Source organism: Bos mutus, chromosome 10, assembly GCF_027580195.1.
Source record: "Bos mutus isolate GX-2022 chromosome 10, NWIPB_WYAK_1.1, whole genome shotgun sequence".
Lineage (NCBI taxonomy): Eukaryota > Metazoa > Chordata > Mammalia > Artiodactyla > Bovidae > Bos > Bos mutus.
Window position 1 is genome coordinate 41,809,406 of NC_091626.1, and position 20,211 is coordinate 41,829,616.

Below are 20,211 nucleotides of genomic sequence, written 5' to 3' on the forward strand. Positions count from 1 at the left end.
ATGTAGTGATTTTAAATGGCACTTGGTTATAACAACAAAATCATGAGAAAGCTCAATCTATTACTGCAGCCTGTACTTAAATAACTTCCTTCTTATAACTTTTGGCATTTACTATCTTTGGTCGGAAATCCTTAAGGATATGTGATTCTCCCGTCTTCCTTAAGAGTCTTAGAACGAAAACCTTAAGTTCTAAAGTTTTAAAACATTGATTTTTATATTATGGTACATTCTGAGCCTCTGGTCTGAAGTTCCCAAACAGTGCTAGTAAATGTTTTAAAGTATTCTTTAATGAGATTAGTAGCTCATCAGGGCAAGAAGAGTGAGAGACAGTAAGACTTTTGGTAATTATACGACTATTTACAGATTAGGGTTGATGTGGTGAAATACGCTTTGCTTGTCTGGAAGTGCCTCCTCTGTTGGTCACCTTCTTGACTACCAGTAGCCAAGGGAGCCGTGGGATTCTGCAGCACTGAAACTGCTGACGTCTCTTAAAACAGGTGACTTTGACTCAAGGTATGATCCTTGTCTGCAGATGCTTGCTTTCGGTAGCTCAGCGTGAAATTTAAAGACAAAGACACAGGTAACAGAGAGTGAAGTGAAGGAGTGAGAAAACTGGAGACTTAAACTTTAGGTAAGTGCTTTATAAAATAAATGTGAAAGAGGTATTAAATTCATTCCATTGCAGTTCCTAGGGTTAAAAAAACAATGCTGTAAAAAATAGCAGCTGTCTGAACCAATGAATTCCTCATCTTGGAAAATTCCAGCAACTGCTGGATAAACACTTGTTGGGGATGATCTGGCATTGGGAGGGAGGTGACAAATTCACAATTCTATATATCTGTGAAGTAGAGAAAACAATGGGAGAAATTTTCAGAGGAATAGAGGGTAAGAGTTATTTAAATAATTTTAGCCTGGGTGCTTGTAGCAATTTTCATATGTGTTACTATGTCATATGCCACCCAGCAGTTACCAATAATAATATGAGGTAAGAATGTGGTAAAAAAATAAAAATATATTTTCCCATATGCTGTTTTTCAGCATTACCTCTAGGTAAAATACAGCAGAACAGCTGGTGTATTTTTTAAAAGTTTTTAACAGTTTTTTTTTTTTTTTTTAACAGTTTTTCTATCTCCTATAAGATATGAAAGAGACACAATGAAATTTGTCAGTAAAATCTTTAGGAATATCTGCACATGTATATTTACATTCATTACATTCAGTTTGATAACACTAGTAGTTTCAATACAAATGCTATTAGAGAACTCAAATTTCAGACATGGTCATATATATATGCAATTTGAAGTTCTTTTATCTAGATACAGATCTTGATAGTGAATTTCTTGATGAAAGGTGTGCAGCTAGCTTGTCCCGGAACTCATGAAGATAATTATATTGCTGAAAAAAGTAAAGATACACTGAAATACATTGTAGAAAGCTAATTGCCAGAGTAGTCATGATACTAGTTGGAATCAGGAATCAAAATAATACTTGGTAAAAATGATTCTACATCCTTTTGGGTAAGGAGGTATTTACATCTTGGGGAAGTTTTATCTTCCAGTGAAGCTACGTACAGGGCTTCCTTCATGGCCCAGTGGTAAAGAATCCACCTACAATGCAGAAGACCCGAGGTCGATCTCTAGGTCAGGAAGATCCCCTGGAGGAGGGCATGGCAACCCACTCCAGTTTTCTTGCCTGGGAAATCCCATGGCCAGAGCAGCCTGGAGGGTGACAGTCCATGGGGTTGCAAAGAGTTGGGCATGACTTAGTGACTAAACAACAACAAAAGCTATATACAGTGTGAAAAACTTGCTTTAAAAATCTCGAAAAAATAGCAGCTATCATGAAATACAGATGAGCATTTTACGTCTGTAAAATCGTTTTTCCCTTTACTGGCAGGAGCAAATAAGATTAAACACATGAAGTGAAAGTGAAAGTCGATCAGTTGTGTCCGACTCTTTGCAACCCCATGGAATTCTTTAGGCCAGAATACAGGAGTGGGAAGCCGTTCCCTTCAGGGGATCTTCCCAACCCAGGGATCGAAACCAGGTCTGGTATTCTATTTCTAATGCATTTTCTCCTGGGGAGTAAGTCTACAGGGAAGGGCACTGTCTGCAGCAATTAACAGTATATTCAAGAAAAATCTATTTATTGGTTTACAGAAGCCTTAGTTGTCTGCTTTTTGTGATGATAAAATCATTTTGGAACAATTTTCATAATAGAAAATACTGAAATAAAATTACTAATCTTAACAGATAAGCAAAATAGATTCTTTAATTAATTCATTTGGAGTTTTAACAGCTGCCCAGAGGATATTCTTTCCCTGCCCCAAATCTCATTTTGTATTACTATTGAGAAGTTGGGCTTGCATACTGCTAACTTAACTTATATCAGCATAGAGCTGGAAAAACCATGTTTGCCCCAGAATGCTGAGGTGATAAATAGCCCATATTAATGTAGGGTTAAGATTAAAGATGCAAAACACTCATATACACACACATATACATTATGTTTGTCCATGTAATTTGTTCTTGTCAAAGAGACACTTGGGAATATCTTAAATTTGAAGCGTCATTTGATTTTGACAGGTAACAAGAGGGAGCTTCTGTTTTCAGAACCTGCTCCTCTGACTTAGTCCTAAAGCTGAGACCAGGTAACTGGGAAAGGAAGGCAAGTTAGCATTGTTGTTCTGTCACTAAGTCGTGTCCAACTCTTTGCAATCCCATGAACTGCTGCATGCCATGCTTCTCTGTCCATAACTATCTCCCTGAGTTTCCTCAAACTCATGTCCATTGAATCAGTGATGCCATCCAACCATCTCATCCTCTGTGACCCCCTTTCTCTTGCCCTCAATTTTTCCCAGCATTAGTCTTTTCCAGTGAGCCAGCTCTTCTCATCAGGTGGCTGAAGTATTGGAGCTTCGGCTTCAGCATCACCCCTTCCAATGAATATTCAGGGTTGATTTCCTTTAGGATTGACTGGTCCAAGGGACTCTCAAGAGTCTTCTCCAGCACCACAGTTTGAAAGTGTTAATTCTTTGGCACTCGGCCTTCTTTATGGTCCAACTCTCACATCCATTCCTGACTATTGGAAAAACCATCGCTTTGACTATACAGACCTTTGTCAGCAAAGTGATGTCTCTGCTTTTTAAAACTCTGTCACTGCTGAGTTTTCCAAAGTTTTAAAAAGCCGTGTCTAGGTTTGACATAGCTATTCTTCCAAAGAGCAAGCATCTTTTAATTTCGTGACTGCAGTCACCATCTGCATTGATTTTGGAGCCCAAGAAAATGAAATCTGACACTGTTTCCACATTTCCCCCATCTATTTGCCAAGAAGTGATAGGCTCTCTTACACCTTCATCAAGAGACTCTTTATAGTTTCTCTTCACTTTCTGCCATTAAAGTGGTATAACCTGCGTATCTGAAGTTGCTAATATTTCTCCTGGCAATCTTGATTCCAGTTTGTTATTCACCAGCATTTTGCATGATGTACTCTGCATGTAAGTTAAATAAGCAGGGTGACAATATACAGCCTTGATGTACTCCTTTCCCAATTTGGAACCAGTCTGTTGTTCCATGTCCAGTTCTAACTTGCTTCTTTTCAGCATACAGGTTTCTCGGGAGGAAGGTAAGGTGGCCTGGTATTCCCATCTCTTTAAGAATTTTCCACAGCTGCTTGTGATCCACAGTCAAAGGCTTTAGCATAGTCAGTGAAGCAGAAGTAGATTTTTTTTTTAATTCCCTTGCTTTTTCTATGATGCAGTGTATGTTGGAGATTTGATCTCTGGTTCCTCTGCCTTTCCTAATCCAGCTTGTACATCTGGAGGTTCTGGGTTCACATACTGCTGAAGCCTAGCTTGAAGGGTTTTGAGCAAAATCTTGCTGGCATGTGAGATGAGTGCAATTGTATGGTAATTTGAACATTCTTTGGCGTTGCTTTTCTTTGGGACTGAAATGAAAACTGACCTTTTCCAGTCCTGTGGCCACTGCTGAGTTTTCCAAATTTGCTGGCATAATGAGTATAGCAGTTTAACAGCATCACCTTTTAAAGCTCAGCTGGGATTCCATTACCTCCACTAGTTTTGTTTGTAGTAATGCTTCCTAAGATCCACTTGACTTCACGCTCCAGGATGTCTGGCTCTAGGTGAGCACACCATTGTGGTTATCTGGGTCATTAATATCTTTTTTGTATATTTCTTCTGTGTATTCTTGCCACCTCTTCTTAATATCTTCTGCTTCTGTTAGGTCCATACCGTTTCTGTCCTTTATTGTGCCCATCTTTGAATGAAATGTTCCCTTGGTAACTCCAATTTTTCTTAAAAGAGATCTCTAGTCTTCCCATTCTATTGTTTTCCGCTGTTTCTTTTCATGGTTACTTAAGAAGGCTTTCTTATCTCTCCTTGCTATTTTCTGGAACTCTGCATTCAGTTGGGTGTATTTTTCTGTTGGCATGACAGATCTACAAATCAGTAATATCCTTGGGGCACTGCTACTCAGTGTTTTTGGTTTTAAAGAGAAAGTAAATGGAAAGATGTCACTTTGGTTAGTCACAGCAAAGGATAACTAGAATGACCTTACATTTTTTTTTTTCTATTAGTCATTCATCTGTGTTTGTTAAATGTTTAATGATACCATAAGAGGATCTTCGTGAGCTACTTTTAGGTCAAAAGTCTACCCAGGAAACTACCAATTTTATAGTAAAAATTGCCTCATTTTTCCAGGTGACAGAATTCATTCCCAGAACTGAATGGGCAAAACTGAAAAGGAATGGATCCTGGAAGAAGAAACTGGAAAGTTCACAATTTTTCATTATTTTGTTTGGAAAAGCTGAACTTATTTAAATGTAAATTTAAAAAGTCAAAATATAAACAGGTGATACATGGATAACAGGATGCTTTGGATTTTCATGGCCCCTTTGAGGACGTGTTGCACTGTGACAGTTCATCCCTAACCGCAGCCTCATGAGAACAGTCACCCTTCTTACTTTTATGGTCTGTATCGCCCCAGATCCTCTCAGGTCCCTCAGGCTGTCGATGGCTTGCTGTGGTGATACTGTGTCAGACAGGTATAAGAGGAGACAAGCAGCTACTAACAGAACATGAGAGAAAAAGCGTATATTACATATATTATAAACTGACGATGGGGTGCAACAGTTCATATTTAGTTTAGACTTCTGTTGTGCAGAAGACTGAGTTTGCTGTAATTGTTTGAAATGAACTAAGACTAAGACTTTTTAGTGTGTTTTTGATAGTTAAATTATGATTTTAAATGACTGCAGTTGAATTAAAATTTAACACTGGCTTCATTCTTTTTTATTAAAACTTTGAGTGATTAAAATTCATATCTCACAATTCATTCATCGAAAGTGTATAATTTAGTGGATTTTAGTGCAGCCATTGCCACAGTTTCAGAATATTTTCATTACCTCAGGAAGAAACCCTGTACCCTTTTGTTATCATCCCCCTATCACTCATCATCCTGTCACCCCTCCCCTAAGCAACATTTAATCTACTTTCTGTCTTTATGGATTTGCCTATTCTAGACATTTCAAATAAAGGGAATCATATGTTGTCTTTAGTGACTGACTTCTTTCACTTAGCATTATGTGTTCAAGATATTTACATTTGGTGGCATGTACTTCATTCCTTTTTTATAGCTGAATAATATTCCACTGTATGGCTATACATTTTGTTTATCCATTTGTCAGTTGATGTGGACATTTAAGCTTTTCCATTTTTTGGCTGTCATAAATAATATGGCTATAAATGTTCATAAGTTTTGTATGAACATGTTTTCATTTCTTTTGGATATATACCTAGGAGTGAAATTGCTGGGTTGGACAGTAACTCGATGGGTAAGGAGGAGAAGGGACTGCCTGGCTATTTTCCAAAGCAGCTGCACCATTTTTCATTCCAAGCAGCAGAGTAGTAAGTTTCCAGTTGTTCTACACCCTTGCCAACTCTTGCTTTCCATTTTTTGGATAATAGCCATTCTAATGGGTGTTAGGTGGTATCTCATTGTGGTTTTGATTTGCATTTCTCCGATAACTAAGATGTTGAGCATTTTTCTGTGTGCTAATTAGTGATTTGTGTATTTTGTTTGGAGAAATGTCTGCTCATATCCTTTGCCCAGTTTTTAACTGGGTTGTCTGTCTTTTTATTGAGTTGTAAGAGTTCTTTATGTACTCTAGGTAAGTCCCTTATCAGATACATGGTTTGCAAATGTTTTCTCCCATTCTGTGGGTTGTCTTTTCATCCTGATAGTATCTTTACACAAAAGTTTGTAATTTTGATACTGTCCAACACTAAAAGGAATAATTGTTATTCCCACTGTGTTACTTCATTAGCTATTTTTCCAACATACTTTTGAAAAGTTTAAAGTTACCATGTAACTAAGGTTTCTATGCTTATGTTACCCATGGATATTTAGAAGTTACTGTATCATAATACCTGCATAGGGAAGATATTAGAAAGTAAAACACAAGAAGGCAGGTGCTAAGACACAAAAATTGTTTTCCAGAATCCTCTAAAACAATGCTGAAAACACCTCCCACTCCACTCTCACCCAAGATTTCTAAGGAACACTAAATGTAGGGCCTTAAATAATCCTTTGGGTCTTAGTAGACATATATTATGTTTTGTCTGATTTTCATACAAAGTGAGCATATGGCCCAGAAAAATAAGTTTTCCTACTTTGAGGTAAAAAACAAAAACTGAATAATGGAAATATATTTCTTACCAAGACAAGATCTCCCAAGTCCTCCATAACAGCTGAAAGGGAAATACAGTTTTGAAGTTTGTACATTTTTATTCCATCCCAACAATCATAACCAGAGACTTGCTCTTTCTGCCTTCTATTTCTAGTCTAATGCCTAGCACAGTGCCTTGTACCCATGGAGATTAATAAGTATCTTTGAATGAATCAGTCAAGAGCAAAGTATGCTTATGTATTTGCTGGGAGGTATTCTGTATACCTCAAAGGGCCAAGGAAAGCAAAACCTTTTTATTGACCTCTTGCAACATCTGGTAGTTCAGCTGGTAAAGAATCTGCCTGCAATGTGGAAGACCTGGGTTCGATCCCTGGGTTGAGAAGATCACCTGGAGAAGGGAACAGCTATCCACTCCAGTATTCTGGCCTAGATAATTCCATGGGGTCACAGAGTCGTGAGCCACCTTCACTTTCAACATCTGAGGAGTGTAACATGTTACTAAATTGATAGAAATCAGAGTAGTTTTACCAACTGCCTCTATTTTTCTCTAAACAAAACCTTAGTAGTTTTGTTTATATGGAGACAAATCCATATAAATAACTCTTCAGTCATGTAATAAGAGTACAGAGGTCGTGCATCCTGTAGGTTTAGAGCTTGGGCTCCGGAGCCCCATGGCCTGGGGCTGAGAATCATGACTCTCACTTATTAGATGCGTCAGCCTCAGTTATTTAACCTCTCTGGCCTCAGGCTTTTCACCTATAAGATGGGGACAGCAACAGTATCTATGTCATAGTGAGGATTGAATGGGTAACATTTGTAAAGCTTACAACAGAGCTTGGCACAGAGTAAGAAAGAAATGAACATTAGCTGCTGTTATGTAGCATTGTGAAGAAATGAGCAGTTCTATGTAACTGGATTTTCTAGGAAAATGAGGATCAATTTTTAAAGCAGTGAAAACATTCACTTTAATCAGTTTCAAAGATCCTAGAAAAGTGTATTAGACACTTCCTGACTTTTCTAAGAGAGTGTACTGATTCCATTTAGGTGCTGACAACTCATCAAGTCCATCAGTCACAGTGGTGTATACACAGACAGAACTGTGGATGTGTGTCCTGTGACCGGAGGAGACGGGATCAAACAGGTACTGACCCCTGGGTAGCTGATGAACTTGCTTTCTACAGTGTCCTGGCTATAGGCCTGTTTCAGAGATGAGGCTCTACTGTATAAAGACAGAGACTATTTCAGTGGCTTTCTGTAGGATTAAAAGGTACCACTTATAACTCTTGCTGCCTTTATCTTTCCTCCTCTGTTTGGTTGCTTCCTACTTATCCTTCAAAATCTAGCTCAAGTTTCAATTTCTGAAGTGCCTCTGTCCCCCCACAGAAAGCGCTGCCATTTTGTGTACTGCCGCGCATACATCTGTTTGAGTGTTACTACACCTGTGTGATAGCGTCAACTGTGGTTTCTTTGAGGGTGAAACTGCATCTCAGAGTGTATGCTTTGTATTCATAATATTTCATATACAATGCTTCATACACTGGGTTGAAGTGTGTCCCTGAAAAGATATGTACCTAATCTCTGGTACAATGAATTTGACCTTATTTGTAAATTTGGTTAGTTGCTCAGTCGTGTCTGACTTTTTGCAACCCCATGGTCTGTAGCCTGGCAGGCTTTTCTGTCTTTGGAATTCTCCAGGCAAGAATACTGGAGTGGGTTGCCGTTCCCTTCTCCAGGGGACCTTCCTGACCCAACGATTGAACCTGGGTGTCCTGTATTGCAGGTGGATTCTTTACTGTCTGAGTCACCAAGGAACCCCAATCCACTATGAGTGGCGTCCTTGTAAGAGGAAACTCCATATGAAAACACAGACACTCTGTCATGTGATGAGAGAGGCAGGGAGTGGAGTGATGCAATTACAAGCCAGAGTATGCCAAGGATTGCCAGCCACTACCAGAAGATAGGAACAAGACAGGAAGGAATCTACCCAGGGTCTCAGAGGGAGCATCGTTCTGCTGGCACCTTGATTTTGGACTTCAAGCCTTTAGACCTGGGTGGGAATAAATTTCTGTTTTTTAAGCTACCCAATGTGTGGTGCTCTGTTATAACAGCCCTAGGAAATGGTATAATACAATAGGCACTGAATTTATAAAGGAGCAAAAAAGTCCCAGGAAAGCAGTCAGGCAGCACAGATAGAAAACAGAACAGGAAAAAAATTTTACCAGATGCTGTTTCTGAGGAATAAACTCTAGAGCTGTCTAGCAATGTCGGCACTCAAGGATGGGAGAATGAATAGAAAATCTTCTTTGTCTGAACAAACATTAGTCACTGTAGGGACACTTTTGAAAAGTCTAGGATAATGAAAATTTCTAGTCATCAGATGCTTTATTTTATGGGAGCCTGAAGCATTCGACATAAGCAAGACTGCCCATTCACCTTTCCATCTTGTTTGTGTTCAAACATCAGAGCATTTGGTTTGCTGGAACCTGCTAGAGTAGAATTTTTTTAAGCTTCTCTAAACTGAGCTAGTTTGATTTCTAGTAATCTTTCGGCAGAAGCTTTCAAAGATTTGGAAAAAAAAAAATTACAGAATTTGTTTGAAAAATGGGTCCCAAAATTGTAAATTATTTTTTCACCAGCTCCATGTATCTAATGCTATTTTACTTAGACTTATCAGCAAATTTATCATAGATAACTGTATTTATTCTAAAATTTTGTTTCTACAGTTAGTACTAGATGAGAGGTGATGCTTTTCTATAGAGTAAGTTTGGAAACTGTAGTATATAAAATGACTTCTAGTATTTCTCCCCTGCTTTACAGTTCTCTACATCAGGGTTTAGTTTGGTGATAGACAGATGTGTGTTCCCAAAGACCTCTGTACTAGGTTGGCTTGTTTTTAAAAACATAAACTATTGGTGTGAAGCCCCAGAACTCTTGATCTAAGGCAAGAGAAGCTGGCTGGGCTTGCTCTTTCAGTAGGTGCCCTGAGACTGTGTTATTTGGTGTAGTTTGTATACTTTCTAGCCCACAGCAGTGACCTTAGAGCTTTTGAGGTATCTCACTACTTAATGTTCTATGTTGCTCCAGAAAGGATTACACAGACTAAGATATCAAAAAAGAAAAAAAAAATGCAATCACAAAGAAGGACTGGTTTTCTCTCTGTAGCTGGTTCCCCTCTGCTTTGTGGGGCTCACCTCTGGCGTAACTACGTTACTTTCCACGACACCACTTCGAGTCTTTGCAGTGCTACTGTCTACTGCTGATCGTCACTCTCTTCCTTTCTCCAAGCTTTTTTCTTCCTCCCTTTTTTCTCCCTTAATTCATTTTGTTTTATTTTAAACTTTGATACCAGTAGCTTATGTACAACCACTGACAAAAATTGCGAGTCTCTTTTCTCTTTCTTTCAGGTAGCAAATTCATATCATCAAATAAAATTTTCAAGTCCTGTTTTTAGGATTGCTCATGGGTTAGGGATGATTCCTTTGCTGCTAATGTTTTTAAAAATTGACTTTCTTGCTGTTGGAAGAAAGTAACTGAAAGGTCGACTGATAGTTAAGGTGGTGTTATGTAACAAGAATGACACCCTGACCTTTTTGGAAAGGATAGTGTCCCCAAATTATGAGTAAAGGTCTAAGGCAAAAGGAAAAAGAAAAAAAAAAAGCCTGTTACCCTAGTCTAAAAATTTCCCAATCTACTCATTCATTGTCCTTACTCTTCAAAAATCATCATGGCAAATATCTGAGTGCTTGCTCTGTGCCAGGCATTGTGCAGGACTTTTCATGTGTTACCTCCTTTAAATCTTTGCAAGGAAATATAAGGTAGGTAATAAGTGCATACGGATACAGTAATTTGAGAAATCATTTTTGACTGGGACATTTCTCACGTATTATATGGAGAAAAGGAGAACGTACTGTATTAAGGTTTTCCGGTTATTTTTAAGGCAAATTTCAAGCTCCTCCATAATTTCACAGCAGCTGGTGATGTCAGGAGTCCCTCCATCTGGAATTGGATGGTGATGAGTGATAATTCCATACTGATGGTAGAGATCCAAAAGGTTTGGAACTCTATATTTTGATAGTTCCCCTCTGGTGCAGAAAACAAATATGTCTTGTATACCATAGCTCTTTAGTTCTTCTGCCAATAGACCGAGATACACAAGGACACACATGGACAAAACATTACACATTTAAATACAGTCAAGTCAGGAGGGAAAATATGGAGTTAAGTCCCTTAAGCTGAACAAATAAAGTAAATAACAAATGATGACCTGTTAACTTTGAAGTCCTTATTGATAACCTAAAACAATGCTGATCTGTCTTCAAACTAGGGTAAAAAGTAACTACGTGCAAATAGGAATTAGAAACATCTGAACCAAAACATGATTAAAATGAGATCTGACTTTATAAGTCAAAATACCTTTTATTGGATTTTGAAATGTCAATTATGTTGCTGCTTTGAAAAATAATTTTTATAATAAATTCTGCTCTAAATTTTAAAACGTCTAATATTTCAAAATAAGAAGGAATGATAGCACATTTTCCCTGTTTTCTTCTCACCAAATCAACCTTGTTTGCTGTGTTTAAAACTATTTTGTTTCACCCTAAGCATTGTATATAAAATCTCCAGCATAGCCATGGTGCCTGAGCTCTTGTATTCTCTCTTATGTTTGCACTGTACCACACAATTATGCATTTAATTTTATGAACTAGGGTTTCAAGGAAATAAAAGCATTAGCTGTATGAAAATTATATGACCTAGTGAATTTCAGGGTAATGATATGAACCAAGCAGCAGTACTACACGTCATTCTATTTACTGGAGCTTCCTCATGGCAATGTTCACTACAGAGCGTTTGGTTCATAATGAATAATTCTGGCTCATCTGATTCCTCTTTTTCTCTCCCCGCTGACAAAATCCAAGGACATTTAGCTATTTAAGTACAAAGTACTTTTATCATGAAATGCTAAAGCTGTACTTGAATTATGGCTAGTCCATTTGAGATGTATTGTAAATGTAAAATACATATATGATTTCAAAGACCAAGTACAGTACAAAAAACCCCCTATGTCATTAATAATTTGTTTTATACTTAAAACCCACTGAAATGAGTTAACTTTACCTGTTTTTATTTTTTTAACATGGCCCCTAGAAAATGTCAAAGTACATATACGGCTTCTATTTGTGGCTCCCAGGATGTTTCTAAGGACAGCTGTTCTAGATAATACTATTATGCTTTTGTACTTGTAAAAGGGTTTAACATGTAGTTGACATACTTAACCATTTTTAGGAGAGTAGGTAATTTCCTATTTGCCTCTTGTACACATTGAATAATTTCTATTATTTAGGTTGGATTAGTAGATTTCAACTTTCCCAGAAAGGACTCTGAGGAAGGACACAGGAAGTGCTGCTAGGAGAATCTAGGTCTCCCCCTTCAAACACTGTTAGCTGTTTTGTATGTTGGATTCCATTTAAGATTTCATTGGAAGAAAAAAAGTTTTGGTAAAAAACTGGAAACTCCTTTCCAAATGAATAGGGCTTTCCAAAGTGTTCAAGATTGTTTCTTGAACCAATGATTTAAATGTTATTTTGCTCATGACATAAATGATTGTTCTGCAAATGGAAATTGCCTACCATGGTGGATATCTCTAGAGCAGAAAATCTTTACAAATACTGCAAGGGTCAACTAATCTATTAGTCTTTTAAGTCTTTTTTGGGAGGTAAATTAAAGAAAGTATATTAGCAAATTGATATTCTAGGATAACAAGGAAAGAACTTTGAGATTTATAAAATCTATAGTAATCAGAATCAAACAATATATACATTTTTGCTTTGGTTTATTATAAGGACATTGGTAGGACAAGTAAGCTTGAGATATTCCAGGTCAACCAGAAAAAAATATTTTGAAAATCTAAATTTTTAGTATCATGCAATTTATAAATGCCGAATCAGGGTAGATTATCTGTGTATTTGTAGGATTATTAAACTTCAGGCTATGAATATCTTTGGGCATGTGGAGATCAGATCCGATTCCATCTTTTCTACCTATACCCTGGTTCTATAAATTTTCCGTCTGGGATAGACAATTTCAATACTACCTCTGGGTTCCCAACTCAGGCTTAATTTCCAATACAGTCAAGTCTGCAAAGAACAGTATGTTAAAGTTCTAGGCATTGCAATTCCAGTTTTCTATTACATTACTTTTCTCCCTCCAACTTATACATTCTAACCTCAAAAACAATTTATGTGTACCAAATGACAACAATTAGTGAAAAACAGCACTATGTTCAGTACATGATAGTTCTCTTTGCTCTTCACAAATACATCTTCATATATTAGAATAAGTCTATAGTTTGAAACTTAATGAAATACTGAACATTTTTGTGAAAATTCAGAAGAGACTACAGTTTGTTCTTTATGACAAAGAGATTTTCAGTATTATTTTTTTAAAACCTGTTAAGATGGTTTTCTCATATTACACCTACCTGTATCTTTTTGGATATTTCTTCTAACATCTTTAAATTTGCAACCTGTAAGTAATGACAAGGCAAGTCAAAGAGTCAGTTTTTGGTCATAAATAACAAGTATATTTAAACACATATATAGCTACTGTAGAAAATCATTACACATGATCATTTATATGCACCAACTCCATTTTGAATGTGAATTTCAATTTCTTATCTTCTTAGGAATATAATTCCAGGGATTCAGATTTCTGTAACAAGAACCTGGCTATAGTCTTTAGCCTCACGTTGTACTCCCATGTTACATTTAAGATAGGTAAATCAGAAATGTAGACCTGTGAATGTGGAGTTGGAGGGCTGAAGAATAGACGTATGTTCCTTTATCAGTAGCCCACCAACAGGGTTTCCAGAACTGAGTTCCTATGCTGATAGTCTGTGAAATTCTCTTACTCTTCAGTACCGAGAATGATGTGCTAGTTGACACAAAAATTATTTCTAATAGATGAGTAGTGTCACCTACCTGGAAGAGCACATAAACCAAGAAACTGAGAACAATTCACTCGTGACAGGGGTAGCCTGAAAGGAAGAAAACTTTATCAAGTTCAATTTAAAGTCATAGATGGACATTTACATAAACATGTGTGCTGGGCCCTGAACAGAGGTGTTTTAAAGTTTTATAGCAGTCACAAAACAAAAATTCACAGTTAAGTATCAATGTGTTCACCATAAAAAGGCTTGGAAAGACTAGGAGTTTTAAAATAGGGATTTATCATTTGCTTTGTTGAATTTAAGTCTTAAAAGTGGCAAACTTATTTAAACTAACTTAAAGATAGTAATGCCAAGATTACCTACAGCTAGTATAAACTGTACTTAAGTTACCCTGCAGTATGTTACTGAGATATTTTGTATTAGTTAATCTTAGGTAATAAGCTGAAAATGAGCATTTTGACCATATCATCTCCAGATTTCTGTACAGGACTTCCTTAAATAGATACAATTTCATAGAATGAAAACCACAGGCCACCTATTCTTTGTCGTAATGGATTTTGGTTAAAATGAAATAATTCCAAGAAATCCTATTCCCAGTTTGCAGTACTCAGGGACAAAGGAGGCAGAGGCTTACCTTGTCTGCAAAAGAGATGAGTTTAGAGGAAAAGAGGGGGCATCATATAAATACTAACTGACTTTGAAAATTAGATAAATTTTTGAGTCTGAAGGGGGTTTAGAAAGGGAAATGAAAAATAATTGCTTTTGATGGCAGAATAAAATAACTATAGGGCCAACACTTTTTCCCTCTTGATAGATTATTACATTTACAAGGATAAGAGGAAGCATTTGATTGCTGGTTGTAGAGAATCTGATGTAAGTCACTGCTAAGATTTAGAAGCTGATTTTCTATAAAAACATTTGCTTGTTATTGTATCTATGGTAATATGGCTTTTATCTTAAACAGGGTCTGCTGGTAGATGCACTACTGTGGCAAGTAGTTCTGGATTTGAATAAAGGATAACATAGAATATCTCATTCTATATTTCACACACTATTCCTTTGTCATGAAAGAATAAGAAGGTTTTGGTACTAAATGGGAGGTCATTGCAATCTTAACTCATTTCTATTATGGTTTTCTCAATGAATAAGGAAGGAACTCCCACCACTCCCACCTCCCCCTTCCAAAAAATCTTATTCTGTCATAGATATAAAAAGAATTATATAATCATCAGAAGAAAATCATTTACAATATATAGACTAAATTGTACAAAGATTATGTTGTATACATCAAATATTTTAGCTCATTAACTCTCAGAAATGTTAACATACCATGATATCTGAATTGGAGTCTGTTCATCTTCAACAGGCTCTTCATCTGATGAGTCAAACTCACTTGTTTGCATTGAACTAGGCTTCAAAAGAAATCAATTATTTTAAATAACTGTAAAGAATATTTGCATATAGTTTTAGCAAAACAGCCTTGCTTAAACACACACTGAGGCATATTTGTAATTTATTCAACCTGGAATATCAGAGATCAGTAATATCAATAATAAACTATTGCTGTTTACCATCCTATTAATAATTACAGGATTACGCAGTGGAAAGAGTGTTGCAGTGGGAACCAAGAAGCCTGTTGTCTGGTCTTGACTCTGCCACTTACTGCATAAGCTCAGACAAGTGATGTCAGTTTCTACTGGATCTCAGTTTTTCAAAACTATAAAGTGAGGATATTTATTCATTCACTCACAAACACTTCTTGGACACTTTGATTTGCCAAGCTCTGGAGATGCAAAGATCCATAAACTAAATAGCCTGCCTTCAGTATAGTTGGAGAGACAATGTGTACATAGATTCAAGAAAGTCAGAAGTGCTAAAATGGAAGCATAAACTATGACCTTGAGAGCAGAGAAGGTAGTGACTGCTTAGGGAGCTGGAGAAAGCTTCACATAAGAGAGATCCATTAGTTGGATTTTGATGGAAGAGCAGGTTTTCAGGCAGATAGAGAAGTTAAGGCAATTAAGACAAAAAACTAAAACCACATGTGCTTGTGTACAGTATAGTCTCTCAGCATCCGAGTGGGGACTGGTTGGTTCCAGGAGCAACCCCACCCCCCCACCGCCCCACCCATACACACATCATGGGTTCCAAAATCCCCTGATGGTCAGTTCAGTTCAGTCGCTCAGTTGTGTCTGACTCTTTGCAACCCTATGAATCACAGCATGCCAGGCCTTCCTGTCCATTACCAACTCCCAGAGTCTACTCAAACTCATGTCCATCGAGTCGGTGATGCCATCCAGCCATCTCATCCTCTGTTGCCCCCAATCCCTCCCAGCATCAGTCTTTTCCAATGTGTCAACTCTTCGCATGAGGTGGCCAAAGTATTGGAGTTTCAGCTTTAGCATCATTCCTTTCAATGAACACCCAGGGCTGATCTCCTTCAGAATGGACTGGTTGGATCTCCTTGCAGTCCAAGGGACTCTCAAGAGTCTTCTCAAACACCACAGTTCAAAAGCATCAATTCTTGGGTACTCAGCTTTCTTCACAGTCCAGCTCTCACATCCACACATGACCACTGGAAAAACCATAGCCTTGACTAGATGGACCTTTGTTGGCAAAGTAATGTCTCTGCTTTTTAACATACTATCTAGGTTGGTCATAACTCTCCTTGATGGTCAAGTCCCTTACAAAAAAACAAAATGGTACAGTTGGTCCTCTGCATCTGTGGATACTGAGGGCTAGCTGTATTCAGGAATTGTGACATCAGAGCAGAGGAGAGGAAGCTAAAGAAGTAGCTTTCTCATTTCTCTAAAGATAACCCCCATACAGCCTAGTAGTTTGACTGGGGAGCAGGGTGGGAAGTATAGATGCAATAGCCTGCCCCTAACTTCGTGAATGACTGAACTAGAGAGATTGAGATAGACTTTGTGTGCTAATCTAAGAAGTCAAAACTCAATTGTGTGAGAAGAATTTCTACATGGAAGATATGTTATAAGACCAATAAAAAACACACCTTTCTTCTACTTCCTAGTTGGAGCCAACTGAGGGATGAGACACTGGAGAGGCATGGAGATCAATATGTCAGTTTTATTACAGAGGGTGAGATGGAGGATGGGCTTTAAGCCCATTGAGGTCAAGTGGGCTTGTCAATTCTTCACTTCAGAATTGGACTTATCCACTCAGGCACTGGCAGTGATGGACAATTCAGCTCCCCTCCCCCACCCTGTGGCAGACAGCACCCTAGAAAGTACTCTCTGCGAAGAGAAGGGAAGGAAAGAATGAGTTCCTTGAGTTCAGCTCCTCCCAAACAGGAATCAGATCATTCACTCTCTCCCTTCTGGGGACAAGTGACAGCTGATGTCCCTCCACGTGGAAACACAGGGATTAGCAAGTATAACCGCTTAATGTCTTTTCTAGCTCTGAAGCTATATTCTAGAATGGTCTTGTTTGTTACTACAAGATCACATTACAGAGTCAATTTAGGCTGTGGATTTGAGTTGCTCTGGATCTATCTGTATTGTTATTGTCAAGTCAACCCAAAGGGAGACCCTTCAGGGGGTTGTCAACCCTGTGGTAGGTGATGTGAGTCAGGTGGGGTTTCTGGTCCTTAAGCCTGCTTTTTCTTTCTTTCTCTTTAAGGCAGTTTTGGTGATTTGAGTTTCAATTTATGTGACCCCTTCACTCAGGCTTTCCCACCCAGGTTTACAAATCCTAACAGAGCTGGACGTTTCTGCTTCCTTGGGCCCAGAGATTCTGAACGCCAGGGAAAGGGAAGCAGTGCCTGGTGGCCCAGTGGCATGGTGACAGTCGTGACACACCCACAAGCGGGGTTTGTTAATCATCTTTCATAAAGTTTTCCCCGTCAGCGGTGAGGACTGTTCTCAGGGGGCCCAGGCAGCCCGGGATATGCTTTGGAACTGGGGTATCAGGCTGAATGATGCACGGAGACACAAGCTCTCTACGCCTCAGTTTCCTTCTTAAAATGGGACTCAGCCCTTTCTGGCAGGGCTGTCGCGAGGCTTAGGAGATCCTGTATGCGACAGCTCACAGCCCTCAACAGGCGCGTAGCGAATGTCCATCTTCCCCTGGCCAGCCACCTACCCTGTTCCTTTCTGCCAGACTCGCAGGTCCGGGGATAGCACCGCCTCCCCTAGCCTGGACAGTTACTGCGAGAGTTGTGCGGCGGCCAGGCCCGGGCTGTCCCCGGGCTCAAGAACTGGCCTCAGGACCGCTCCCATTCCTGCGGCTCCGTTCCTCCAATCCCCGGCCCCACTCACCGGCTTCATTGCGGGCCACCCCACGTCCAGATCGGCCACCACCTCCCTTAGGCAGCACCGGTATCTCAGCCTCCGCCCCGAGCCGAGCCAGCCCCTCTACTCAGCTCATTGGTACATCCTTCTGTGAGGTGGGGCGAAGCGTCTTCTTAAAACCAATCGGACCCCCACTTCCTGTTTCTTACTCCGCCCCCGGGCGCCCTGGCTTGGCCTCTAACCGCTCATTGGTTCGTAGGAGGCCTTTGAAAGACGCGCGGGAGGAGAGCCGTGCTGAACGTTGATTGGCTGGGAGGGCTCTCTCCTCCCGCCGGTTGGAAGCGTAGAGGGGGCTGGGAAAGGGGCGGAGCGATATCGTTTAAAGGCAGCCCAGGGTGGAGTGGGGATGTTGGAAAGTGGGGCTTCCTCTTGGCAGAGTTCTAAGGTGGTACCGAGTACGGAATTTTGTTTGTTTTCTTAATTTTTTTAAAACTTATTTTTTAAGGACATGGTGGGGAGCATTGGCCTGAGGCATCTTGTGAAAACACACCACATCCTACAGACTTTATAATTATGGTATGTCTCGTCTATGGGGTCGCACAAGGTCGGACACGACTGAAGCGACTTAGCAGCAGCAGCAGTCCTACAAATACTGTGGAAATTGCCCAAACCCAGAATATAAATATACTTTGTATGTTTGATATTTTATGTTCCTTAGCATTCCAGGATATAGACAGGTTAAGATGTAGATCAACCTTCCTGTTCATGAAATATGAATGAAATAGTATGTTATGAAGGGGAGATTAAAAGTCTCCAGATGGTTTGTCAATTTTTCTAAATAATTGGCTCTAATCTTTAAAAAACGTGTTCAATTATTCTCTCTTACATTCTCCAGTCCCCATTTAGTTTGTTGTGGGGAAGAAGGTCACCTGGAGCAGTATTACCGGCAGATCTGACAAAAATACGCAGAACTTTCAGAGGCCTGACTCATGTTATGGAAACCAGTGGGAGGAGAGCTATTGAGAAGAATTCTTTAGTAAAGAAGGTAGCACAGTTTGACTTAGAGACTGTATTAGGGTTCTCCGGGGAGGGGGGATAGGATATGTACGTAAAGAGATTTATATTAAAGAATTGGCTCTCACAACTGTGGAGGCTTGGCAAGTCAAAAGCTGATGGGAGATGCTAGGGGGAATGGAGACTCAGGAAAACGTTATGGTTGTAGTTCAGAGGCAGTCTGCTGTAGAACCAGGACTAGCTGATGCTGCAGATGAAGGCCAAAGCCCATTTGCTGCAAAATGTTTACTTACCTTCTTGTTCAGGCTTTCAGTTGATTGGATGAGGACCGTCCACACTATAGAGCAGAATCTGTTTTCCTCAAAGGCCACCAATTGAAATGTTAACCTCATCCAAAAACACCCTCACAGAAACATCTTGAATACATTTTGAGCAGCTATTTAGGCACAATAACCTATCCAAGTGACACATAAAATTAGCCATCACAGATAGGTTGGACTTGATTCGTTCATTTATTCAGTAAATATTTATTGGGCACCCAGGTCCTATTCAAGGTACAAAGAATACTTGAGTGAACTAAACAAAGTCCTTGATGTTATGGGGACTCACCTGCTATTGGGGGAGATGTCAGGTTGTGATATGTGCTATGAAGAAAAATTAAAACAAGTGGAGTCTGATGAGGATGCTAGATGGAAAAGTCAGGGAAGGCATTTTTGAGATGTTACTTGAGAAACCCAAATGAAGAGAGAGAGTGAACCATATAAATATTTAGAGGGAGAGTTTTCAGTCTGTCTGAAGAGGAGGAGGTGCAAAGGCCCTCCTTCGGAGGGTCCAAAGGAGGTGGGAATATGTTGTTGCTGCTGCTGCTGCTAAGTTGCCTCAGTCGTGTCCAACTCTTTGTGACCCCATAGACGGCAGCCCACGAGGCTCCCCAGTCCCTGGGATTCTCCAGGCAAGAACACTGGAGTGGGTTGCCATTTCCTTCTCCAATGCATGAAAGTGTAAAGTGAAAGTGAAGTCGCTGAGTCTTGTCTGACTCTTAGCGATCCCATGGACTGTGGCCCACCAGGCTCCTCCATCCATGGGATTTTCCAGGCAAGAGTGCTGGAGTAGGGTGCCATTGCTTTCTCCGGGGAATGTGTTAGGTGTGCTCAAAAAACAGCAAGGAGACGAGTATGGGAGAAGCTGATTGAGTGAGGCAGGCAATTAAGCAGGGCCTTGTGGGCGGCTTACGAGCCTCTTTTCTGAAGCATTCTGAGAGGGTTTAAGGAAAGATTGGGACCTGGGTTTCAGGTA

General features: G+C 39.4%; 1 protein-coding gene across 10 annotated transcripts; it reads right to left on the minus strand.

Annotated features, from left to right (window-relative positions):
- Positions 1-698: 698 nt before the first annotated feature.
- Positions 699-18,039, minus strand: CDKN3 (cyclin dependent kinase inhibitor 3). 10 transcript variants are annotated; one of them, XM_070377825.1, is made up of 8 exons: positions 17,929-18,039; positions 14,981-15,063; positions 13,683-13,738; positions 13,184-13,228; positions 10,614-10,701; positions 6,735-6,766; positions 4,981-5,081; positions 699-838 (listed from the first exon to the last, which is right to left on the minus strand). In XM_070377825.1, the coding sequence occupies exons 1-8, from the start codon at positions 17,935-17,937 to the stop codon at positions 746-748; spliced, it is 507 nt and encodes a 168-aa protein (XP_070233926.1). In that variant the 5' UTR covers positions 17,938-18,039; the 3' UTR covers positions 699-745. The 10 variants fall into 10 exon arrangements, with proteins under 10 accessions (XP_070233926.1, XP_070233924.1, XP_070233918.1 ...); XM_070377823.1 differs by having other exon boundaries at positions 4,981-5,084; XM_070377817.1 differs by having other exon boundaries at positions 4,981-5,084; positions 10,614-10,833.
- Between the last annotated feature and the right edge of the window lie 2,172 nt (positions 18,040-20,211).

Excerpts from the sequence above, each read along its gene's own strand:
- CDKN3 (XM_070377815.1), bottom strand. Across the intron at positions 13,229-13,682 it reads TGGTTTATGTGCTCTTCCAG|GTTGCAAATTTAAAGATGTT; the intron begins GTAGGTGACACT and ends CATTACTTACAG. Across the intron at positions 10,837-13,183 it reads AAATATCCAAAAAGATACAG|AAGAACTAAAGAGCTATGGT; the intron begins GTAGGTGTAATA and ends GTCTATTGGCAG.